The 20,380-nt window shown below is 40.5% G+C and overlaps 1 protein-coding gene across 14 annotated transcripts in view; it reads left to right on the top strand.

The window, feature by feature from the left end:
* KDM4C (lysine demethylase 4C) overlaps positions 1–20,380 on the top strand; it is a 461,886-nt gene that overhangs the window by 283,684 nt on the left and 157,822 nt on the right. For 11 of the 14 annotated variants that reach the window (XM_038401809.2, XM_043514916.1, XM_043514915.1 and 8 more), the window contains one exon: positions 18,351–18,532. In XM_038401809.2, coding sequence (XP_038257737.1) covers positions 18,351–18,532 — 182 coding nt within the window. Of the gene's footprint in view, positions 1–17,688; positions 17,808–18,350; positions 18,533–20,380 lie in introns of those variants that run through there. The other 3 variants (XM_043514917.1, XR_006281538.1, XR_006281539.1) reach the window with 3 other exon arrangements.

A 20,380-nucleotide genomic window follows, 5' to 3' on the forward strand; every position in this document is an offset into this window, starting at 1 on the left:
ATTCCATCTTGCTGCGGACTAGTTCTTTGTATAGACAAGCCCATAGATGTTGCATAAGTATAACGGTGAGTGGAATTTGATTGTGTGTGTAAAAATAGTAAAAATGAATTTGAATGGCTGTCTATTTAATTTAATTTTTAACTATGGACCAAATCTTCAAAATATGTGTATAATTTCAATGACTGGGAGCAATTTATGGTAGCATGCAGTTTTGGCCTGTAAGTAGTAAAAGGTTATAGACGTGCATGAGGAGTGCAAGAAGCAGCTGATAATTAGTAAATGGAGGGCATTACCTCTGTGAATTAAAGCTTTTAGAAATAAGAACAAATCAGCCTATTTAGCTTGCTGATCTGTCCTGTCATGTCTTTTTTTTTCTCTTTTTTGCCCGTCTGCTGAATTTTTCTTAAATGTCTGTTTGAGCATTCAGTAATTTCTTTTGTTTTAATTCTCATCTCCTTTGAGTTAAATACAGTGGGTGGTCTTAAAAAAAATTGTACTATTTTGAAATGTCCCACATTTTACAGGGGCAATCCACCTTGTAAAGACAGAGTATATCACGGGAATTGATACAGTTTCTATCTCTTTTGAAAGACTCTAACATTTGCCCACAGTTTCATGGTTCCTGTGGACAGTGATAGCAAATATGAGGGGATACACTGGTGCATTGTCTTCCATTGTAAACCACTGAGCGTTTAGGCCCACATTTGAAATGTGGGTGCTTCAGGATATGGGCATCCAACTGGAGACATCTTGGGCCTGATTTTCAGAAGCGATGATTCAACTTCAGTTGAAATCAGTGGGAGCTGCAGGTACATAATACTACTGAAACTCGGGTAATTATTGGGTTGGGTACCCAAAAATAGTGAACATTTCTGAAATTTTTGTCTTAACTTTTTGAGCCCAGTCCTGTATTCCTTGTACATACAAAACTCCTACTGGCTTTTGTTGGGAATTCAAAGAATTAAGGATTGGGCCCTAAATCTGTGTCTTTAGCTGGGATTTTTGCCATTCATGTTATGAAATAGAAATATGCTTTTTTAATGAGTCATTAAGCACAGTAAAACAGAGGTTTAGAATGTCAACATTCTCTATGCCTATTAGATTAGTCTGTAACATAAATGCTTATGCGTGCTTTGAGCCCTCAGTTCTCTTTCTGGGAGTTTCTGAGTGTATAAGGTATACAGTCCTGCAGCCAAGCCACATAGGGTATAATTAACTTACCCTTATCTGAATAAATGTTAAAATGATGGAAAATTGTTCTTTACTAATTTTTTGTGTCATTTAAGTGAAACTCTAGTTATTTACACAATCTTTTAAATGTCATTAAAATATTTTGAGATAGGACTGATGTGTCATGTGTTTGGTGATATTTTACTAATCTTCATAAATGGACCTAGTTAGTTTCCCTTCTAATCTAAAACTAATTTGTTCCAAGAGCTCTTAGGTTTAGACTTTAATACCCTGATTCAGTTTGTCTCTCCTCATGTCCAACTTTTATGAGAACCGTGGAACTTAATTATACTTCAGTAATCAGACTTACTCACCAAATAAATTACCCAGACTTTACAGAACTGTTATTATGAGATATTTACAAAATTAACCTTTTTTATCCTATGCATTTTATCCTATGCATTTTTATCCTATTGCATTCTTCGCTGAGAAAATGAAACAATTTCTGAAATCTAGTTTGTAGAAATAATTCAGGAACAGCGAAGTTTCAAAGTTGCAACTTTTTTTCTAACTGAGTGAATCGATTTTTTTTTTAAATTCCTTTCAGGACATTTGAAACTACATGTAATGCCTCCCAGGGCTGAGATTATGCTCAAGTACCTGAAAAATAACAGATGCTGCTATGCTCTTCATAGCAGAGAATGGTGCTGTACACAGCCAGAAAACATCAGTGGAACATAACCCCAAGCAGCAAAATCATTGTTGAGATTGGCAAAAGAAAATTGTACTGTATTAGAGTCTATGGCTTTTCACATCTGCTAGGTTAGATCAGCAAGTACTGGCAACAGCCCATTCTGTAAATGGCCCAAATGTTTTCCTTCTGAGAATTTCACTTTAACTTAGTAAGCAAAATTTGTTCAAAACAGATAATATTGAGTGTTGAAATAAGTTACCACAAACTTTTAAACAAAAAGCACTTGTGAAAACAAGGATTGCTTTCATTAATGTATTATTCACTTTTTAGTTATTTGGACTGCAGCACAGTAACTGTTTATATGTTGTTTGTTTTAAAAGAGATTTTCCTTTTTCCTAAAAGTAGTCCTGGTGCTTATTTTTCCTATTTTGTCTAGGTAGTAAAGAAAAAAAAATTTCTTCCTCCCTGAGACAAGTAAGATGATAGAGCATCAAGTATGTATTTGTAAAAGTCAAAGCTGGTATGTCATTAATTATATTATATACATTAATTTATCCTATCTGAGGTTCAGTTTCTGGCTTGAGTGTATTATCTAGCAAATGGTATGGAGTTTTGGCACTGTTAATGCTAGTATAGTATCAGTACCAGTAAGCCTGAACTCTTATACAACAGGATGTATCCTTTGGTAATATTTATTAATTTATATGAAGTTATTAATTATTTCATGGCATGTTAATACTTCTCTTTTGGAAATAAATTGTACATGCCATGTTTCCCTGGGAAACAAAATACTTAACCTTGCCATAACCTGTACCAGTTTCCAGGCAGGACAGATAATGAGATGTCACTTACAGCAACATAAAAGTGCCTCCGAATATTGGGAATCCAGTCCTCTGTCTGGCTTGTGGGATGTAATGAAGGATTTATTAAATGAATAAAAGATTCATTAATAAAGAAAAATCTCCTTTAATGCCCACATAATCCAATTAATAAATGTTTTGGAAGATAGTGGTCCATTCATTTTACTGTTTCGTGAGGAAATGTTGTGCAATACACAGCCAGAAATGTAGGTGGAATTACAAGAAGCATACAATGTACTCATGAAAGCACAAACAAAAAGACCAGCTGCTCAGAGACAGAAAACGTACTTCCTAAAGTGCTGAGCTGTTAAGCTCACAGTAGCATTAGAAAACTGTAATGACCAGAAATGATACTCCATTAATACTAAGATGATATCAATTTATCATCTAAGCATTTCACAACCATGTTAATTCTGGAACTATTACTGTTAGTATTATAGTTTTTCTTTCGCTAACACTAGTTGAATGTAAGTAGTAAACATTGTATCATAACTTGCCCATTACAGCTCAGTAAAAGTTCTTCCAGCATTCCGGTGTAAACGCCAATTTCGAAGGTTTAAAACTCAATCAGGAAATTTTTCTCTGATTTGGAATGCAAGTTCTCAACTTCAGAGCAAATTTTTTTTTCTCAAATTAAGGCAACCATTTCAGATGTCTGGTATATGGTCACTCTCAGACCACTTAATGTATGTTTCACACAAACATCTCGTACGCAGACTAGAACAACTCCTTGAGAGTTACACAATTACTCCACTGAACACTCAGCTAGGGTCAAACCCCTAACCAGGTGTCGAACCAGCTTCTTAAGTTGTGTGTGCACATTTTGAGATATGTACATGCAAAACCCAAATTTGTGTGCATAAACAGGAACTTAAACTTGAAAATTAGAAGGACAGCTCTCCAGTTAACATAGGAAATGTACTTCCTATCTGAAAGGCCTGCCAAGAGAGTGTAGAGGAGTGATGTCAGGGTTCCCTCCTCACTCTGAACTCTGGGGTACAGATGTGGGGACCACATGAAAGACCCCCTAAGCTTATTTCTACCAGCTTAGGTTAAAAACTTCCCCAAGGCACAAATTCTTTCTTGTCCTTGGGTGGTATTGCTGCAACCACCAAGTGAGTAAGACAAAGATTCAGGAAAAGGACCACTTGGAGTTCCTGTTTCCCCAAAATATCCCCCTTCACCCCCTTTCCTGGGGAGGCTTGAGAATAATATACCAACCAAATAGGTAAACAAGGTGAGCAGAGACCAGACCCTTGGGTTTTTAGGATACTAAAAACCAATCAGGTTATTAAAGGCAGAAAATTATTATAAAGAAAAGAGTAAAAGAAGCACCTCTGTAAAATCAGGATGGAAGGTAATTTTACAGGGTAATAAGATTTAAAACACAGAGGATTCCCCTCTAGGCAAAACTTTAAAGTAACAAAACACAGGAATAAACCTCCCTCTTAGCATAGGGAAAATTCACAAGCTAAAACAAAAGATAATCTAACGCATTTCCTTGCTTTTCTTACAATTTTTGTAATCTTAGATGCTTATTTCAGGTAGGGTTTTAGGAGAGGTTTTTTTTCCTGCCTGGTCCCTCTCTCTGTCCTGAGAGAGCACAACAAAGAGAGCACAACCAAAACCTCCCCCCACAGATTTGAAAGGATCTTCTTCCCTTATTGGTCCTTTTGGTCAGGTGCCAACCAGGTTATTTGAGCTTTTTAACCCCTTACTGGTAAAGGAGGGATTTTATGCTACCCTTAGCGGTATGTTTATGACAAATGAGTTAAGGCACAGCAGTTCTTGGAAGCATGCTGAGCTTTCCCTGCCCACTAGACCTCTTGGGAGCCTCAGAGCTGACACATTAAGCCTTACTGCCTCCAGAATAGTAAGCTGCATCCTCCCATCAGTAGGCGCTCAGGCTGGATGAGAGGGATGCCACCTAGCTGAAGACAACATCTCTGCTTCTGCTTTCTTCCTCAGTCTCTCTGAGAAACTCTGAACTTGAGTTGATGGCGCCTCCATTTCCTACAGAACCCTCTAGAGTTCTATTTTCTAGGAGGGCTGTGATCTCCCGCCCATTTCAAGCTATGTCCTGGCTGGCTGGAGTCTGTTCTGAATTTATCCACCTAGGTGAAATGCCTCTGACAGGTTGTCAATGTGCAAGGCTAGGGCCCCATTGGGGTAAGTGCTTCAGTGATTTCTTTGGTAGGAACGTCTTCCCCACTGTAACTGCATTTCCTTCAGGTGGTGGTGTCTTTCATTGGGGCAGCTATGGACCAACCTAACTCAGCTTTAAGGGTCTCACCTCAGTCTTCTATTGCTCCAAGTTCAGTAAAGATTTGTTCACTAGGAGATCTGCCTCTAAGACACATCAATGTTCTGTCAGGTGCCCTCCAAATTATGATATGGCTGCACTCTGTTACCTGTTTAGGCTTGGTCAATTTCCAGCTGTTCCTGTCATACTTATCCCTACCCATACTTGGCTGCACATATAGTCTATGTGCTGCAGTCAGATTTCAGTGAATAAAGAGTTCTGTGAATAACTAGGGGAGCTGGTCTTTATTTGGGGTTCTGGGAATAATTGAGGGTGAGGGTCTATTTCTCAAACAGACTATGAGAAAAGGAGGTTCACCAGCTGCATGAACCATCTCGGCCGTGTTCACCAGCGTGGGATAAAGTTTGTGAAAACTCTGAACCTTGAACTCATAGCCCGGTTCAAGTTGGCTGAATTTCAAAACTTTCTTCTTCTTTTTTTCCCTGAGATAAGAGACTTGAACTGCTTCATTCTAATTTCCTGCGATTAAAACTTTGGAGTTCACTTAGTAAACCAAACTTTGTAAGAGATGCACAGCACTACTAGTGCTTAGCCATTTTATAGCGGTGTTCTGAGCTTAATTAATGTTTGTAAAGGCTTTTGAGATCCATGGATGAAAGGCTGTTATATAAGTGGCTGTTGCTATTGCACTTGGAAAGCATATAAAGGGAAGTGCTGGCTTGATATGAGGCTACTCTGTGCCTGCTCCTTACAATCATATTTTGAACTTGGCAAGGATGTTAGTGTAAAACGTTCAGTTTGTAGAAATCGTGTGATGTTTAATTTTGTTCAGTTAATTTCCTGGCTGTGCTCGTTCGGTACTAGCTGACTTCTTCTAGGCCTTATCAACATGCAAACTTGCACTGGCTTAACTAAAGGTTTGTTTTAAAAGCAGCTTAGTTAAGCCGGTGCAAGGTTGTGTGTAGACATTCTTCGGTTTAAGAATGACTTCTTTTTGTTTAGCTTAATTTTTTAATTGCACCCCAGGAATTAGTAGTTTTTTTTTACCAACATTGATACAGTACTGGCAACTAGTTAAGGTACTTAATGTTCACTTACCTTAGTGACAGCTCATGGAAATTAAAAAAAAAAAATCCACAATTGAACTTTGCTTATCTGAGCATCAGATAAGTGAAACTCTTCCTTATTAGAAGGTCAGATTCATTATCCCAAGATTTGTCTTCACATAACTACTTTCTGTACTGCAGTCATGTTCCAATAAATGAAGACTTCAACGCACAGTCAGGGGAGCCAGCCCAGGAAATACTTTCTGCAATCGGAGTGAGGAAACATTATACTATATTTCCCAGATCAGAGGACTTTGAACACGATCTTAAGTCTGCTGGCCAGTTCCCCTTGCATAGCTTCCTCCCCATATCAGGATGTGGGCACATACGACTTTATATGCTGTTAGACTCCATCCATAGAATCATAGAATCATAGAATCATAGAATATCAGGGTTGGAAGGGACCCCAGAAGGTCATCTAGTCCAACCCCCTGCTCAAAGCAGGACCAAGTCCCAGTTAAATCATCCTAGCCAGGGCTTTGTCAAGCCTGACCTTAAAAACCTCTAAGGAAGGAGATTCTACCACCTCCCTAGGTAACGCATTCCAGTGTTTCACCACCCTCTTAGTGAAAAAGTTTTTCCTAATATCCAATCTAAACCTCCCCCATTGCAACTTGAGACCATTACTCCTCGTTCTGTCATCTGCTACCATTGAGAACAGTCTAGAGCCATCCTCTTTGAAACCCCCTTTCAGGTAGTTGAAAGCATCTATCAAATCCCCCCTCATTCTTCTCTTCTGCAGACTAAACAATCCCAGCTCCCTCAGCCTCTCCTCATAAGTCATGTGCTCTAGACCCCTAATCATTTTTGTTGCCCTTCGCTGTACTCTTTCCAATTTATCCACATCCTTCTTGTAGTGTGGGGCCCAAAACTGGACACAGTACTCCAGATGAGGCCTCACCAGTGTCGAATAGAGGGGAACGATCACGTCCCTCGATCTGCTCGCTATGCCCCTACTTATACATCCCAAAATGCCATTGGCCTTCTTGGCAACAAGGGCACACTGCTGACTCATATCCAGCTTCTCGTCCACTGTCACCCCTAGGTCCTTTTCCGCAGAACTGCTGCCGAGCCATTCGGTCCCTAGTCTGTAGCGGTGCATTGGATTCTTCCATCCTAAGTGCAGGACCCTGCACTTATCCTTATTGAACCTCATTAGATTTCTTTTGGCCCAATCCTCCAATTTGTCTAGGTCCTTCTGTATCCTATCCCTCCCCTCCAGCGTATCTACCACTCCTCCCAGTTTAGTATCATCCGCAAATTTGCTGAGAGTGCAATCCACACCATCCTCCAGATCATTTATGAAGATATTGAACAAAACGGGCCCCAGGACCGACCCCTGGGGCACTCCACTTGACACCGGCTGCCAACTAGACATGGAGCCATTGATCACTACCCGTTGAGCCCGACAATCTAGCCAGCTTTCTACCCACCTTATAGTGCATTCATCCGGCCCATACTTCCTTAACTTGCTGACAAGAATGCTGTGGGAGACCGTGTCAAAAGCTTTGCTAAAGTCAAGAAACAATACATCCACTGCTTTCCCTTCATCCACAGAACCAGTAATCTCATCATAAAAGGCGATTAGATTAGTCAGGCATGACCTTCCCTTGGTGAATCCATGCTGACTGTTCCTGATCACTTTCCTCTCCTCTAAGTGCTTCAGGATTGATTCTTTGAGGACCTGCTCCATGATTTTTCCAGGGACTGAGGTGAGGCTGACTGGCCTGTAGTTCCCAGGATCCTCCTTCTTCCCTTTTTTAAAGATGGGCACTACATTAGCCTTTTTCCAGTCATCCGGGACTTCCCCCGTTCGCCACGAGTTTTCAAAGATAATGGCCAAGGGCTCTGCAATCACAGCCGCCAATTCCTTCAGCACTCTCGGATGCAATTCGTCCGGCCCCATGGACTTGTGCACGTCCAGCTTTTCTAAATAGTCCCTAACCACCTCTATCTCTACAGAGGGCTGGCCATCTCTTCCCCATTTTGTGATGCCCAGCACAGCAGTCTGGGAGCTGACCTTGTTAGTGAAAACAGAGGCAAAAAAAGCATTGAGTACATTAGCTTTTTCCACATCCTCTGTCACTAGCTTGCCTCCCTCATTCAGTAAGGGGCCCACACTTTCCTTGGCTTTCTTCTTGTTGCCAACATACCTGAAGAAACCCTTCTTGTTACTCTTGACATCTCTTGCTAGCTGCAGCTCCAGGTGCGATTTGGCCCTCCTGATATCTTTCCTACATGCCCGAGCAATATTTTTATACTCTTCCCTGGTCATATGTCCAACCTTCCACTTCTTGTAAGCTTCTTTTTTATGTTTAAGATCCGCTAGGATTTCACCATTAAGCCAAGCTGGTCGCCTGCCATATTTACTATTCTTTCGACTCATCGGGATGGTTTGTCCCTGTAACCTCAACAGGGATTCCTTGAAATACAGCCAGCTCTCCTGGACTCCCTTCCCTTTCATGTTAGTCCCCCAGGGGATCCTGGCCATCTGTTCCCTGAGGGAGTCAAAGTCTGCTTTCCTGAAGTCCAGTGATAGTTGGACTGGAGAATAGCACTGTCACCAGGAAGAGGCAGATCTATGTGATCGGGGACTCTTTATTGAGAAGAATAGACAGGCCTGTAACTAGAGCTGATCCTGAGAATAGAAGGGTGTGCTGTCTTCCGGGTGCTAAGATACGGGATGTAGACCTGAGGTTGAAAAGGATCCTAAAGGGAGCGGGAAAGAATCCCCTAATTATCCTTCATGTGGGAACAAATGATACGGCTAGATTCTCGCTGGAAAGTATTAAGGGAGACTATGCTAGGCTGGGGAAGACGCTTAAGGAAATTGAGGCTCAGGTGATCTTTAGCGGGATCCTTCCTGTTCCTAGAGAAGGGCAACAAAGGTCTGACAAGATTATGACTGTCAACAGATGGCTTAGGCAGTGGTGCTATAAGGAGGACAGTGATAGCAAATATGAGGGGATACACTGGTGCATTGTCTTCCATTGTAAACCACTGAGCGTTTAGGCCCACATTTGAAATGTGGGTGCTTCAGGATATGGGCATCCAACTGGAGACATCTTGGGCCTGATTTTCAGAAGCGATGATTCAACTTCAGTTGAAATCAGTGGGAGCTGCAGGTACATAATACTACTGAAACTCGGGTAATTATTGGGTTGGGTACCCAAAAATAGTGAACATTTCTGAAATTTTTGTCTTAACTTTTTGAGCCCAGTCCTGTATTCCTTGTACATACAAAACTCCTACTGGCTTTTGTTGGGAATTCAAAGAATTAAGGATTGGGCCCTAAATCTGTGTCTTTAGCTGGGATTTTTGCCATTCATGTTATGAAATAGAAATATGCTTTTTTAATGAGTCATTAAGCACAGTAAAACAGAGGTTTAGAATGTCAACATTCTCTATGCCTATTAGATTAGTCTGTAACATAAATGCTTATAGAGTTTTATCTGCTGATGTTCTGCTGAGCCAACCAGGACTGGGAGAACAGAAAGCTGTAAATAAGAATGTGAACCAGATAACCGAGTTTCTGTTGTTAAAAAATCTGGATATCACTGTATAATGTCAGGTTTCAGAGTAGCAGCCGTATTAGTCTGTATTCGCAAAAAGAAAAGGAGTACTTGTGGCACCTTAGAGACTAACAAATTTATTTGAGCATAAGCTTTCATGAGCTACAGCTCACTTCATCGGATGAAGTGAGCTGTAGCTCATGAAAGTTTATGCTCAAATAAATTTGTTAGTCTCTAAGGTGCCACAAGTACTCCTTTTCTTTTAGTGTATAATGTGTATTTTTGAAGTGAAGCATTCAGGTCTACTCCCGAGCAGATTTTTGTGTGAAAGTATTTTTCCATTAAAGAATCATCTGTTCCTGCAGCTCATTTGCTTTGTAAGTGGAGCCTCACTTGGTGACATCATCATTAGTTGCTATGGAAATAATTACAGTGTCTGAAATAGAGTATTATGATATCGGATGGGGAATAAGCAACAAGAACAGATGAACTGTTACAAAATAGAGAGGTTCTTTGTTGATGTAGTCGGTAATCAAAAAATGGATCACTAAAGAATTGAGCAAGAAGTCTGATACACTGGGTAAATTGCAGAAATACTTTTCAAAGTTTTCCATGAGGCACCATTAGTGGGTCAATCTTGCAATCCTTACACAGGTAATCAGTTGACATCAGTAAGAGTTTTGACTGTATCAGAACTACGGGATTTGCTGCGTCAAATTATCGTATCTGAGGGAAGAAAGAAACATCTCAGGGTTTCTAAATGCCATCAAGAAATGTGAAAAAAAATTCCTTAATAGCCAATTTTTTTGTGGGATTTTCTCAAGAACAATATTTTTTTTCTATGCTGAGCTGGTGTAAATGGGCAAAACTCCATTGACTTAAATGGAACTATCTCCTTTTATGCTAGCTGAGAAATTGGTCAACAGTTCCCAGCACTGTGCCCATTTCCGGAAGATATAGATTGTAAACTCCTCAGGGCAGGGATTGTGTCTACCTCTAAGTTTGTAGAATGCTTAGCTCAATGGTGCTCTAATTCTGTCTGAAAGTGCAATTTTAATATAAATATTAAAAATAATGACAATATAGGTTGAAAAGTGAGTTAGGGATGAAGTTTAGTTCTGGAGATAAATTAGCAAGAACATAAGAATGGCCATACTAGGTCATACCAAAGGTCCATCTAGCCCAGTATCCTGTCTTCCAACAGTGGCCAATGCAAGTTGCCCCAGAGGGAATGAACAGAACAGGTAATCATCAAGTGATCCATCTCCTGTTGCTCATTCCCAGCTTCGGGCAAACAGAAGCTAGGAACACCATCTCTGCCCATCCTGGCTAATAGCCATTGAACATAAGGATGAAGCTAGCAATGAGGTTGTTTTATAAGGAAAAGGTCAATAAAGAAGAGAAAGGGGCCAAGAACAGAGGTTTGAGAAACTTCATGACAGAGTATGTAAAAGGGGGTAGATGTAAATCCTCCACCAGAAAATGAGTGAGGGAATTGCCAGAGAGCATAGTGCAGGAGACATTAACTCATTGACTTCTGCTATATTGGCAATATAAGAAATAATAATCTATGCCTGTCATATTAAAAATGACAACACTGAGAGGTGATGTCATGGCCGGGAACAATATATTTTATTTCAAGATTCTTGGGTATTGCAAATATGCTCAACAGAACTCTTTCAATGTAAAAAAATTATGGTGGAACTTTTGGTACAAGGTAGATTCTATATTCTGGAAATCTTAATTTGTCTAACTATTGCGACATTGTTAACTGTACACTTTGTACCTGCATGTCACCCAATAGCCATCTGCAAACTGAATTAGGTTTGGAAACTGCTGTTCACATGCATTTCCTGTTTTTCTCAAGTCTGCTGTATGTACATGTTCCTTGAAGAGCTGTTTTTTAATAGTAGTGTATAACATTGTAAATAAATTTACATGTAGTATATGTCAGTTTATTAATTCCTCTATCCAATATGTGGCCCCATACTATGTTTATATGAAAATAATTCATTTCTTTACTCATCACCAATACAACTGTTATGCTTTATAATATTTTATGGTCATTCAGGATAGTTTTATCAGAGGAAGAGATATAAAGCCTTCTTTGTAAACTGGTGAAGGCAGTCATGAGCTGAAGGAATGTGATAATCCAGCTTACTTAAACTCTTCTATATTGTTGAAGTTTTCTTCTGAAAGAAACTAATCTTCATAAATACATTGTTAAAAATGAACACCACACTGTAGAACTGTCTATTCTCTTCCTCATTAAATTGTGTTCAATGACTTTTCAAAGGTCTCTGCTCTTTCCTCTCTCCCCATTCCCAGGGTTTTCAGTATCCGTTATGGATACCTACCTATCCTCCCATTTTTCTAAAAATTCCCATCTCAGAGACCTCACAGTCACGATTCATATGACTGCACAGAAATTTCATGTCCTCAGGAACCACTGAGATAATTTTTAATCGTGGATATATGCGTGTGTGTATGTGGAAGGGGATCACTTCAGAGAGAAACTTTGCCACAGGGTAAAATATTCTTCCCAGCAGCCATCTTTCCTGATTTTTTTGCTCTTTGCACCTGGGGTGATTTACTAGTAATAACTAGTTTGACTGATGTGTTCTTCTGCACAGAAACCTGCAGGAGGAAGCAACAAAAACCCACAAAATGATCTTTCCAGAGTTTTCTAGCAAATTTTTACTAAGGCTGGGAAAAAGGTTCCCCTTCACAGACTGAACAGGGAGTTCTACCCGCCATACCTATGCCATCCAGCGATCCTAAAGAGATCATTGCCATCCATGTGGAAGGTCACATGGTGTGTCTCCACCAATTTAGTATTGGAGGACTCATTAAATCAACAGCAGGGTGAATTCCTGGCCCTGTTGAAGTCAGCGGGAGTCTTGCTATTGACTTCAGTGGGGACAGGATTTTACTCCAAGTCTCCTGTCCCAGGACCCCATTTTCTACATCATTCCTGACAGACACCTATTAGTAAGCAGTTTCTTGAAGGGAGTTAGACTAGTTTGCCATGCTGCCCAAGGAATTATTTCTCTCCTGCAGTCTCAGTCTGGCTTGAAAAGGGTTCGTCATCATCTTTTCAACCCACTAAATCCTGTTGCTTTGTGATTGGTTAAAGGATGTTCCTGATAGCCAGAACTGGTGGCTGTGCCTTGCAAGTCTCCATTGAGAAGAGGGCACTCTTTTTCCTTCTTTCCATCCCAGTTAAGAAATCCTCTAAAAGATTCATAGATTCATAGATACTAAGGTCAGAAGGGACCATTCTGATCATCTAGTCCGACCTCCTGCACAGCGCAGGCCACAGAATCTCACCCACCCACTCCTATGAAAAACCTCACCCATGTCTGAGCTATTGAAGTCCTTAAATCATGGTTCAAAGACTTGAAGGAGCAGAGAAGCTTCCCTCAAGTCAACCATGCCCCATGCTACAGAGGAAGGCGAAAAACCTCCAGGGCCTCTCCAATCTGCCCTGGAGGAAAATTCCTTCCCGACCCCAAATATGACAATCAGCTAAACCCTGAGCGTATGGGCAAGATTCACCAGCCAGATACCCAGGAAAGAATTTTCTATAGTAACTCAGATCCCATCCATCTAATATCCCATCTCAGGGGATTAGTCCTATTTACCCTGAATATTTAAAGATCAATTACTTACCAAAATCCCATTATCCCATCATACCATCTCCTCCATAAACTTATCGAGTAGAATCTTAAAGCCAGATAGATCTTTTGCCCCCACTGCTTCCCTTGGAAGGCTATTCCAAAACTTCACTCCTCTGATGGTTAAAAACCTTCGTCTGATTTCAAGTCTAAACTTCCTGGTGGCCAGTTTATACCCATTTGTTCTTGTGTCCACATTGGTGCTGAGCTGAAATAATTCCTCTCCCTCTCCTGTATTTATCCCTCTGATATATTTATAGAGAGCAATCATAGTTCCCCTCAACCTTCTTTTAGTTAGGCTAAACAAGCCAAGCTCCTTAAGTCTCCTTTCATAAGACAAGTTTTCCATTCCTCGGATCATCCTAGTAGCCCTTCTCTGTACCTGCTCCAGTTTGAATTTATCCTTTTTAAACATGGGAGACCAGAACTGCACACAGTATTCTAGGTGAGGTCTCACCAGTGCCTTGTATAACGGTACTAAAACCTCCTTATCCCTACTGGAAATGCCTCTCCTGATGCATCCCAAAACTGCATTAGCTTTTTTCACAGCCATATCACATTGGCAGCTCATAGTCATCCTATGATCAACCAATACTCCAAGGTCCTTCTCCTCTTCCGTTACTTCTAATTGATGCGTCCCCAATTTATAACTAAAATTCTTGTTATTAATCCCTAAATGCATAACCTTACACTTCTCACTATTAAATTTCATCCTATTACTATTACTCCAGTTTACAAGGTCATCCAGATCCTCCTGTATAATATCCCGATCCTTCTCCGAATTGGCAATACCTCCCAGCTTTGTATCATCTGCAAACTTTATTATACACTCCCACTTTTTGTGCCAAGGTCAGTAATAAAAAGATTAAATAAGATTGGTCCCAAAACCGATCCCTGAGGAACTCCACTGGTAACCTCCCTCCAACCTGACAGTTCGCCTTTCAGTAGGACCCGTTGCAGTCTCCCCTTTAACCAATTCCTTATCCACCTTTTGATGTTCATATTGATCCCCATCTTCTCCAATTTAACTAATAATTCCCCATGTGGCACAGTATCAAATGCCTTACTGAAATCTAGGTAAATTAGATCCACTGCATTTCCTTTATCTAAAAAATCTGTTACTTTTTCAAAAAAGGAGATTAGGTTGGTTTGGCACGATCTACCTTTTGTAAAACCATGTTGTATTTTGTCCCATTTACCATTGACTTCAATGTCCTTAACTAATTTCTCCTTCAAAATTTTTTCCAGGACCTTGCATACTACAGATGTCAAACTAACTGGCCTGTAGTTACCTGGATCACTTTTTTTTTCCTTTCTTAAAAATAGGAACTATATTAGCAATTCTCCAATCATTCGGTACTATTCCTGAGTTTACAGATGCATGAAAAATTCTTGCTAATGGGCTTGCAATTTCAGGTGCCAATTCCTTTAATATTCTTGGATGAAGATTATCTGGGCCTCCCGATTTAGTCCCATTAAGCTGTTTCAGTTTCGCTTCTACCTCTGATATGGTAATATCTACCTCTATATCCTCCTTCCCATTTGTCATGCTACCATTATCCCCAAGATCCTCTTTAGCCTTATTAAAGACTGAGGCAAAGTATTTGTTTAGATATTGGGCCATGCCTAGATTATCTTTAACCTCCACTCCATCCTCAGTGTTAAGCGGCCCCACTTCTTCCTTCTTAGTTTTCTTCTTATTTATATGGCTATAGAACCTTTTACTATTGGTTTTAATTCCCTTTGCAAGGTCCAACTCTACTCGACTTTTAGCCTGTCTAACTTGAACCCTACATGTTCTGACCTCAATTAGGTAGCTTTCCTTGCTGATCCCTCCCATCTTCCACTCCCTGTATGCTTTCTGCTTCTTCTTAATTGCCTCTCTAAGATGCTTGCTCATCCAGCTTGGTCTACAACTCCTTCCTATGAATTTTTTCCCCTTTCTTGGGATACAGGCTTCCGATAGCTTCTGCAGTTTTGATTTAAAGTAATCCCAGGCCTCCTCTACCTTTAGATCCATAAGTTCTTCAGTCCAATCCACTTCCCTAACTAATTTCCTTAATTTTTGAAAGTCAGCCCTTTTGAAATCAAAAACCCTAGTTGCAGATTTATTTTTGTTAATCCTTCCATTTAGTTTGCAACTGAATTAGCTCATGATCACTTGAGCCAAGATTGTCCCCTACAACCATTTCTTCTATGAGGTCCTCGCTACTCACCAAAATTAAATCTAAAATGGCATCCCTCTAGTCGGTTCAGCAACTACTTGATGAAGGAATCCATCAGCTATCGCATCTAGGAAAATCTGAGCCCTATTATTATTACTAGCACTGGTCCTCCAGTCTATATCTGGGAAGTTAAAGTCTCCCATGATCATGCAGTTTCCATTAGTATTTACTTTATTAAAGACATTAAAAAGGGCTTTATCCATATCCAAATTAGATCCCGGAGGTCTATAGCACACCCCAAGCACTATCGTAGGAGAGGCTTTACTAGTTTTCTTCCCCAATGTAATTTTTGCCCAGACAGACTCTGTCTTATCCATTGCATCGCTTCTTATTTCTTTACATTCTACCTCATCATTGATATACAATGCTATTCCACCCCCTTTACCTTTGTTTCTGTCTTTCCTGAAGAGCACATACCCTTCAATACCTGTAGTCCAGTCATGACTACTATTCCACCATGTTTCTGTTATCCCTATAATATCTGGTTCACTTCCTGCACCAGTAGCTCTAGTTCCTCCATTTTGTTACCTAGACTCCTCGCATTGGTGTACAAACATCTTAATTTTTGCCGTTTGGCCTCGCTCATATTTTGTACCCTATTAGGCACAGTCATTCTACATCCAGTATAACCTATTAGACTAGTATCCACACCGCCCTCACTCCTTATATACATTCTCCTACCCATGGCTGTATCCATTCTTACTTCATCTTCTTCCCTCTCAATGCTAAAATCTGGCGTGGAGATTTTCTGGACATCTCCCATCCATCTCCCCCCAATTCCTAGTTTAAAGCTCTCTTTATCAGTTGTGCCAGCCTCGATCCTAGAAGTCTATTTCCTTCCCTACTCAGATGAAGTCCATCCCGAGAGAACTGACCTCTGTCCGTGAATGCCTCCCAGTGGCCATACATCCCAAAGCCCTCCTTATAGCACCACTGCCTAAGCCATCTGTTGACAGTCATAATCTTGTCAGACCTTTGTTGCCCTTCTCTAGGAACAGGAAGGATCCCGCTAAAGATCACCTGAGCCTCAATTTCCTTAAGCGTCTTCCCCAGCCTAGCATAGTCTCCCTTAATACTTTCCAGCGAGAATCTAGCCGTATCATTTGTTCCCACATGAAGGATAATTAGGGGATTCTTTCCCGCTCCCTTTAGGATCCTTTTCAACCTCAGGTCTACATCCCGTATCTTAGCACCCGGAAGACAGCACACCCTTCTATTCTCAGGATCAGCTCTAGTTACAGGCCTGTCTATTCTTCTCAATAAAGAGTCCCCGATCACATAGATCTGCCTCTTCCTGGTGACAGTGCTATTCTCCAGTCTCTCCCCTGTTCCCTCTGGCTGCAAGTTCTTTCCATTCCTGTTTTCCCTTACAATCTTCTTCAACCCATCCTGTATCCTCCTGGGGCTCATATTTGGTGTAGTCTCCCTTGACTCTTCCCCTTTTTCTATAGGACTAGCCTCTCTTTAGACTATCCTCTGTATGTATTTATGCCTGAAGTTCTTTGTCCTAGAACTCAGGAGAGTAAAATTCAGCTAATAGAACTAGTATTAAAGAATCATGCAGAGGTTCTTTGTCCTATGAATAACTACTTGCTTTACTTGAGGGCTAGCTGCCTCCTGGGCAGAAAGGGCATCATCCTCTGTCCTAGAGATATGCCATGTCCTACTCAGTGTTCTCTTCACACATTTCCCAGGTGCTACTCAGTAGAAATGAATGCCTCCTGGGAGGATGCCTCTGGATGCCTTGGAGGTCCTTAGTTCAGTGATGTGAGTCAAGGTTGTTTTAATCCTCTCACATTTTATCTTGGGTCTTCCATGTGCAGGAGAGCTACAATTAGACAGATCCCATTAGTACCAAATCTGGGGAGACTTAAACAGAAATTAATTGGATGTTACCTCTAAACTTTGCTTCTGTGAGAGTTCCAGCTCCTTGTAATGAGGACTGGACATTTCTAGCATGTGTGTAGTTTATTTAATAGGGTAAAATTAGTCATTTTCTATGGAATTCCCAGCTAATTTCGTGCAGAGGTTTCTCATAGGGTGAGGTGGCAAAAATCCACCGTGGAGGAAAGGATCTATCTACCTTTGTGGAGAAAAGGAGAAGGAGTAACCTATTAGTCTCAGACACTGTGTGGGTTTTCAGAGGGACACAATGTACAAGTAAGACAAACTTACTTTCAGGTCTGAAAAGGCAGATCCCTGAGAACACCGGATCCTTCTTCATGTGGTGGCCCAGCAGGCTCTCAGCAGGAGGCATCACAGCCACCACTGAACGTCACCTGAGCCTGATCATAGGCAAGGTCTGATTGTCTCTCAGTATTGCATATTTTTAAAGTCCAAAATATTTGTGCATTATACACTGCAGAAAATGAATATAAAGATATTTTTAAAAGCAAATTGAAATGCACCATATTGGGAAAACCAACTGACTTGCTTGGTGCTGGTTGACAGGCTCTAGCACGGTTCAGTGATGGGAGTTAAAGCAGAGTGCACATTAGGAAGGAGGCAGAGGTTGGAGGAAGTAAGAGATGGGGGATATAGGTGTTCACTCTGCAGATCTGAGTATAAACACAAATTGTAAGGAATATAAGTGTTGCAATGTTCCCTGATGCTCTTTATGTGGAGAAGTAAGCATGTAGCACAGGGGCAAAGCTCTCCTCTCTGCCTTGCACTGTGGACCTCTTCACTGCACTGCATAATTGTATTGTTATTTTGCATTTGTTCTCACATGCTGAAGTTCTTTTGACACTGTTTGCTATTCATTGCTAGTACAGATGGATACTTCTGTATTGTTTGCCTTCATCTCAAGAATACAGTATTACCAGGTATTTGTTTTCTTTAAGAATTGCTTGAGACTCCCTTAATCGAAGAGGAAGTGCAAGAAACAGAGTCATGGGCCAAGCCTCTTGTCCACCTTTGGCAGAAAAGAGCACACAATTTCATTGCTGAAAAAGAATATAATGCAGCTGCGGCCAAAATGGAACCCCATTGTGCCATTTGCACTCTCCTTATGCCCTACTACAAGGTAAGCCGGATTCAAATAATTCAATAGTTATTTGGAAAGGAGTCTTTAATGTCTCTTTTATAGCTATGCGTGACAATAAAATTAAATGATGCAAACACTAATCATTTTAGAAGGTTAATTTGTGACATGAAAAGGAAAGGAAAAATTCATTTCTAGCTGAGACTCATTAGTACAGAAAGTGAAGTATTAATCACTACATAAGGGGTAAATGATCCACCAGCCACAGTAAATAAATTTTTCAAGAAGGATTTACTGGCAGGCCTCCTTCCAATTTTCTCTCACAGCCTGTGGGTAGAAGATGGAGTAGCAGAGTGGCTTCTTCGTGGCTTTTACCACAGTCCACGGGCTTGCAATAAGTGCTGTATGTTCATTCCTTGCAGGGGAGACAGATTTGAAGATAGCAGAACCACGTAGTTGCAAATCCACTAGTCACTTCCTCTCCCACCCTCAAAATGTCTCTCTTCATTACTGTGGAAAGAAAATTATTCAAGGGAGGACAGAGTCTTGCTGTTTGACCTTTTCCTGGTCTGCAGCACTGCAGAACCCCTGTGGTTTAATGGTAGTTGGGCATCTAGTCTACAGTACTGTTTGATATACTTTTGTGGAAATACCAATAATGAATGTCAGGTGAAAATTCTGACATAGAATCGTTGAGTTTAAGATCAGAGGGGACCACCAAATCATTTAGTCTGACTTTTGTGATATCACACTGACGAGCAGACTGTTGTCATAATAAACTCCTTAATATGAACAGGACGTAGGTACAGAAATGAGATGATAAACTTTCTACTACTGTGTAGCTGCAGCCTGCAACTGCCTTATCCTGGGCTTCTTTGAGACTGCCCCCCAAACTAAACACTGTATTCAGAGTGTACTGGAAGTTTGGCATCTCTACATTTCCTGGAGAACTTACTGTACAGCACATCTTCCCATTTTTAGATCCCTTTTTGAAATTTCCTGCCTGAACTAAAACACTGTTAAATTAAATACACTAACTGACCTAACTCTTCAGGTTGCTAAACACAACCTTAACGTGTCTCGATCAGTCTTGTGGGACATTTCAGCAATCTTTCCAATCTGCTGTGTTGCAAACCCTCTTTAGTCAAATCTTTCTCTAAGGTTCTGTCTCATGATCAATAACAGGGTCAGTTTGGGAATGGTTTTCAACTTGTATGTGTGTTCTCACTTCACTTGTCCCAACCAAGTTGCCAGGTACCTTGAGCAGATGCTTATTCCTTCATAAGACTGTGCTTTCATCTGTGGTCATTGAATCCAGAGCGAGGTAACTCCTTTTTGATCATTGTAGCTTTGACTGATCAAATTCTTACTATGTCTTTGTTTTTAACTATGGAAGAGGTCTTGCTTCTTTGTCATAATATTTTGTCTGATTGTACTTTCCTAGACTTTTTTCTCTCACTATCACAAGCTCTTTAGACATCCTTCATTTGTATCCCATATTTGGTAATCGAATATTTCTACATCTGCTCTAAAGGAGTTCAGTAGGTGACTTTCCACATTGTAGTGATGTAGCTCTATAATTGGAGTGGTGATAGATATGGATCTTCTCTTGCATCCATTTCTTTTTTCTGCAAGTTCTTCACTATACAAACTCCACATTAAGGTACTTCATTGGCTTGAGGGTATATGGGACTTAATGTCTCATGCTGAAAGTCGTACATTTTAGCAAAGTCCAAGAATTCTCTGTTCTTGAATTGTAGTCCATGGTCCGTTATTACTATTCTGAGAATAACGTGCCAAGCAAATACAGATTTAATATGCCTGACAATAGTTGCAGATGTGGTATCTTCAAGTGTGACTACTTCTCAGAAATTGGTTATAACCAGGTGA

This window comes from Dermochelys coriacea, chromosome 5 (genome assembly GCF_009764565.3).
Source record: "Dermochelys coriacea isolate rDerCor1 chromosome 5, rDerCor1.pri.v4, whole genome shotgun sequence".
In the NCBI taxonomy this organism is placed as follows: Eukaryota; Metazoa; Chordata; order Testudines; family Dermochelyidae; genus Dermochelys; species Dermochelys coriacea.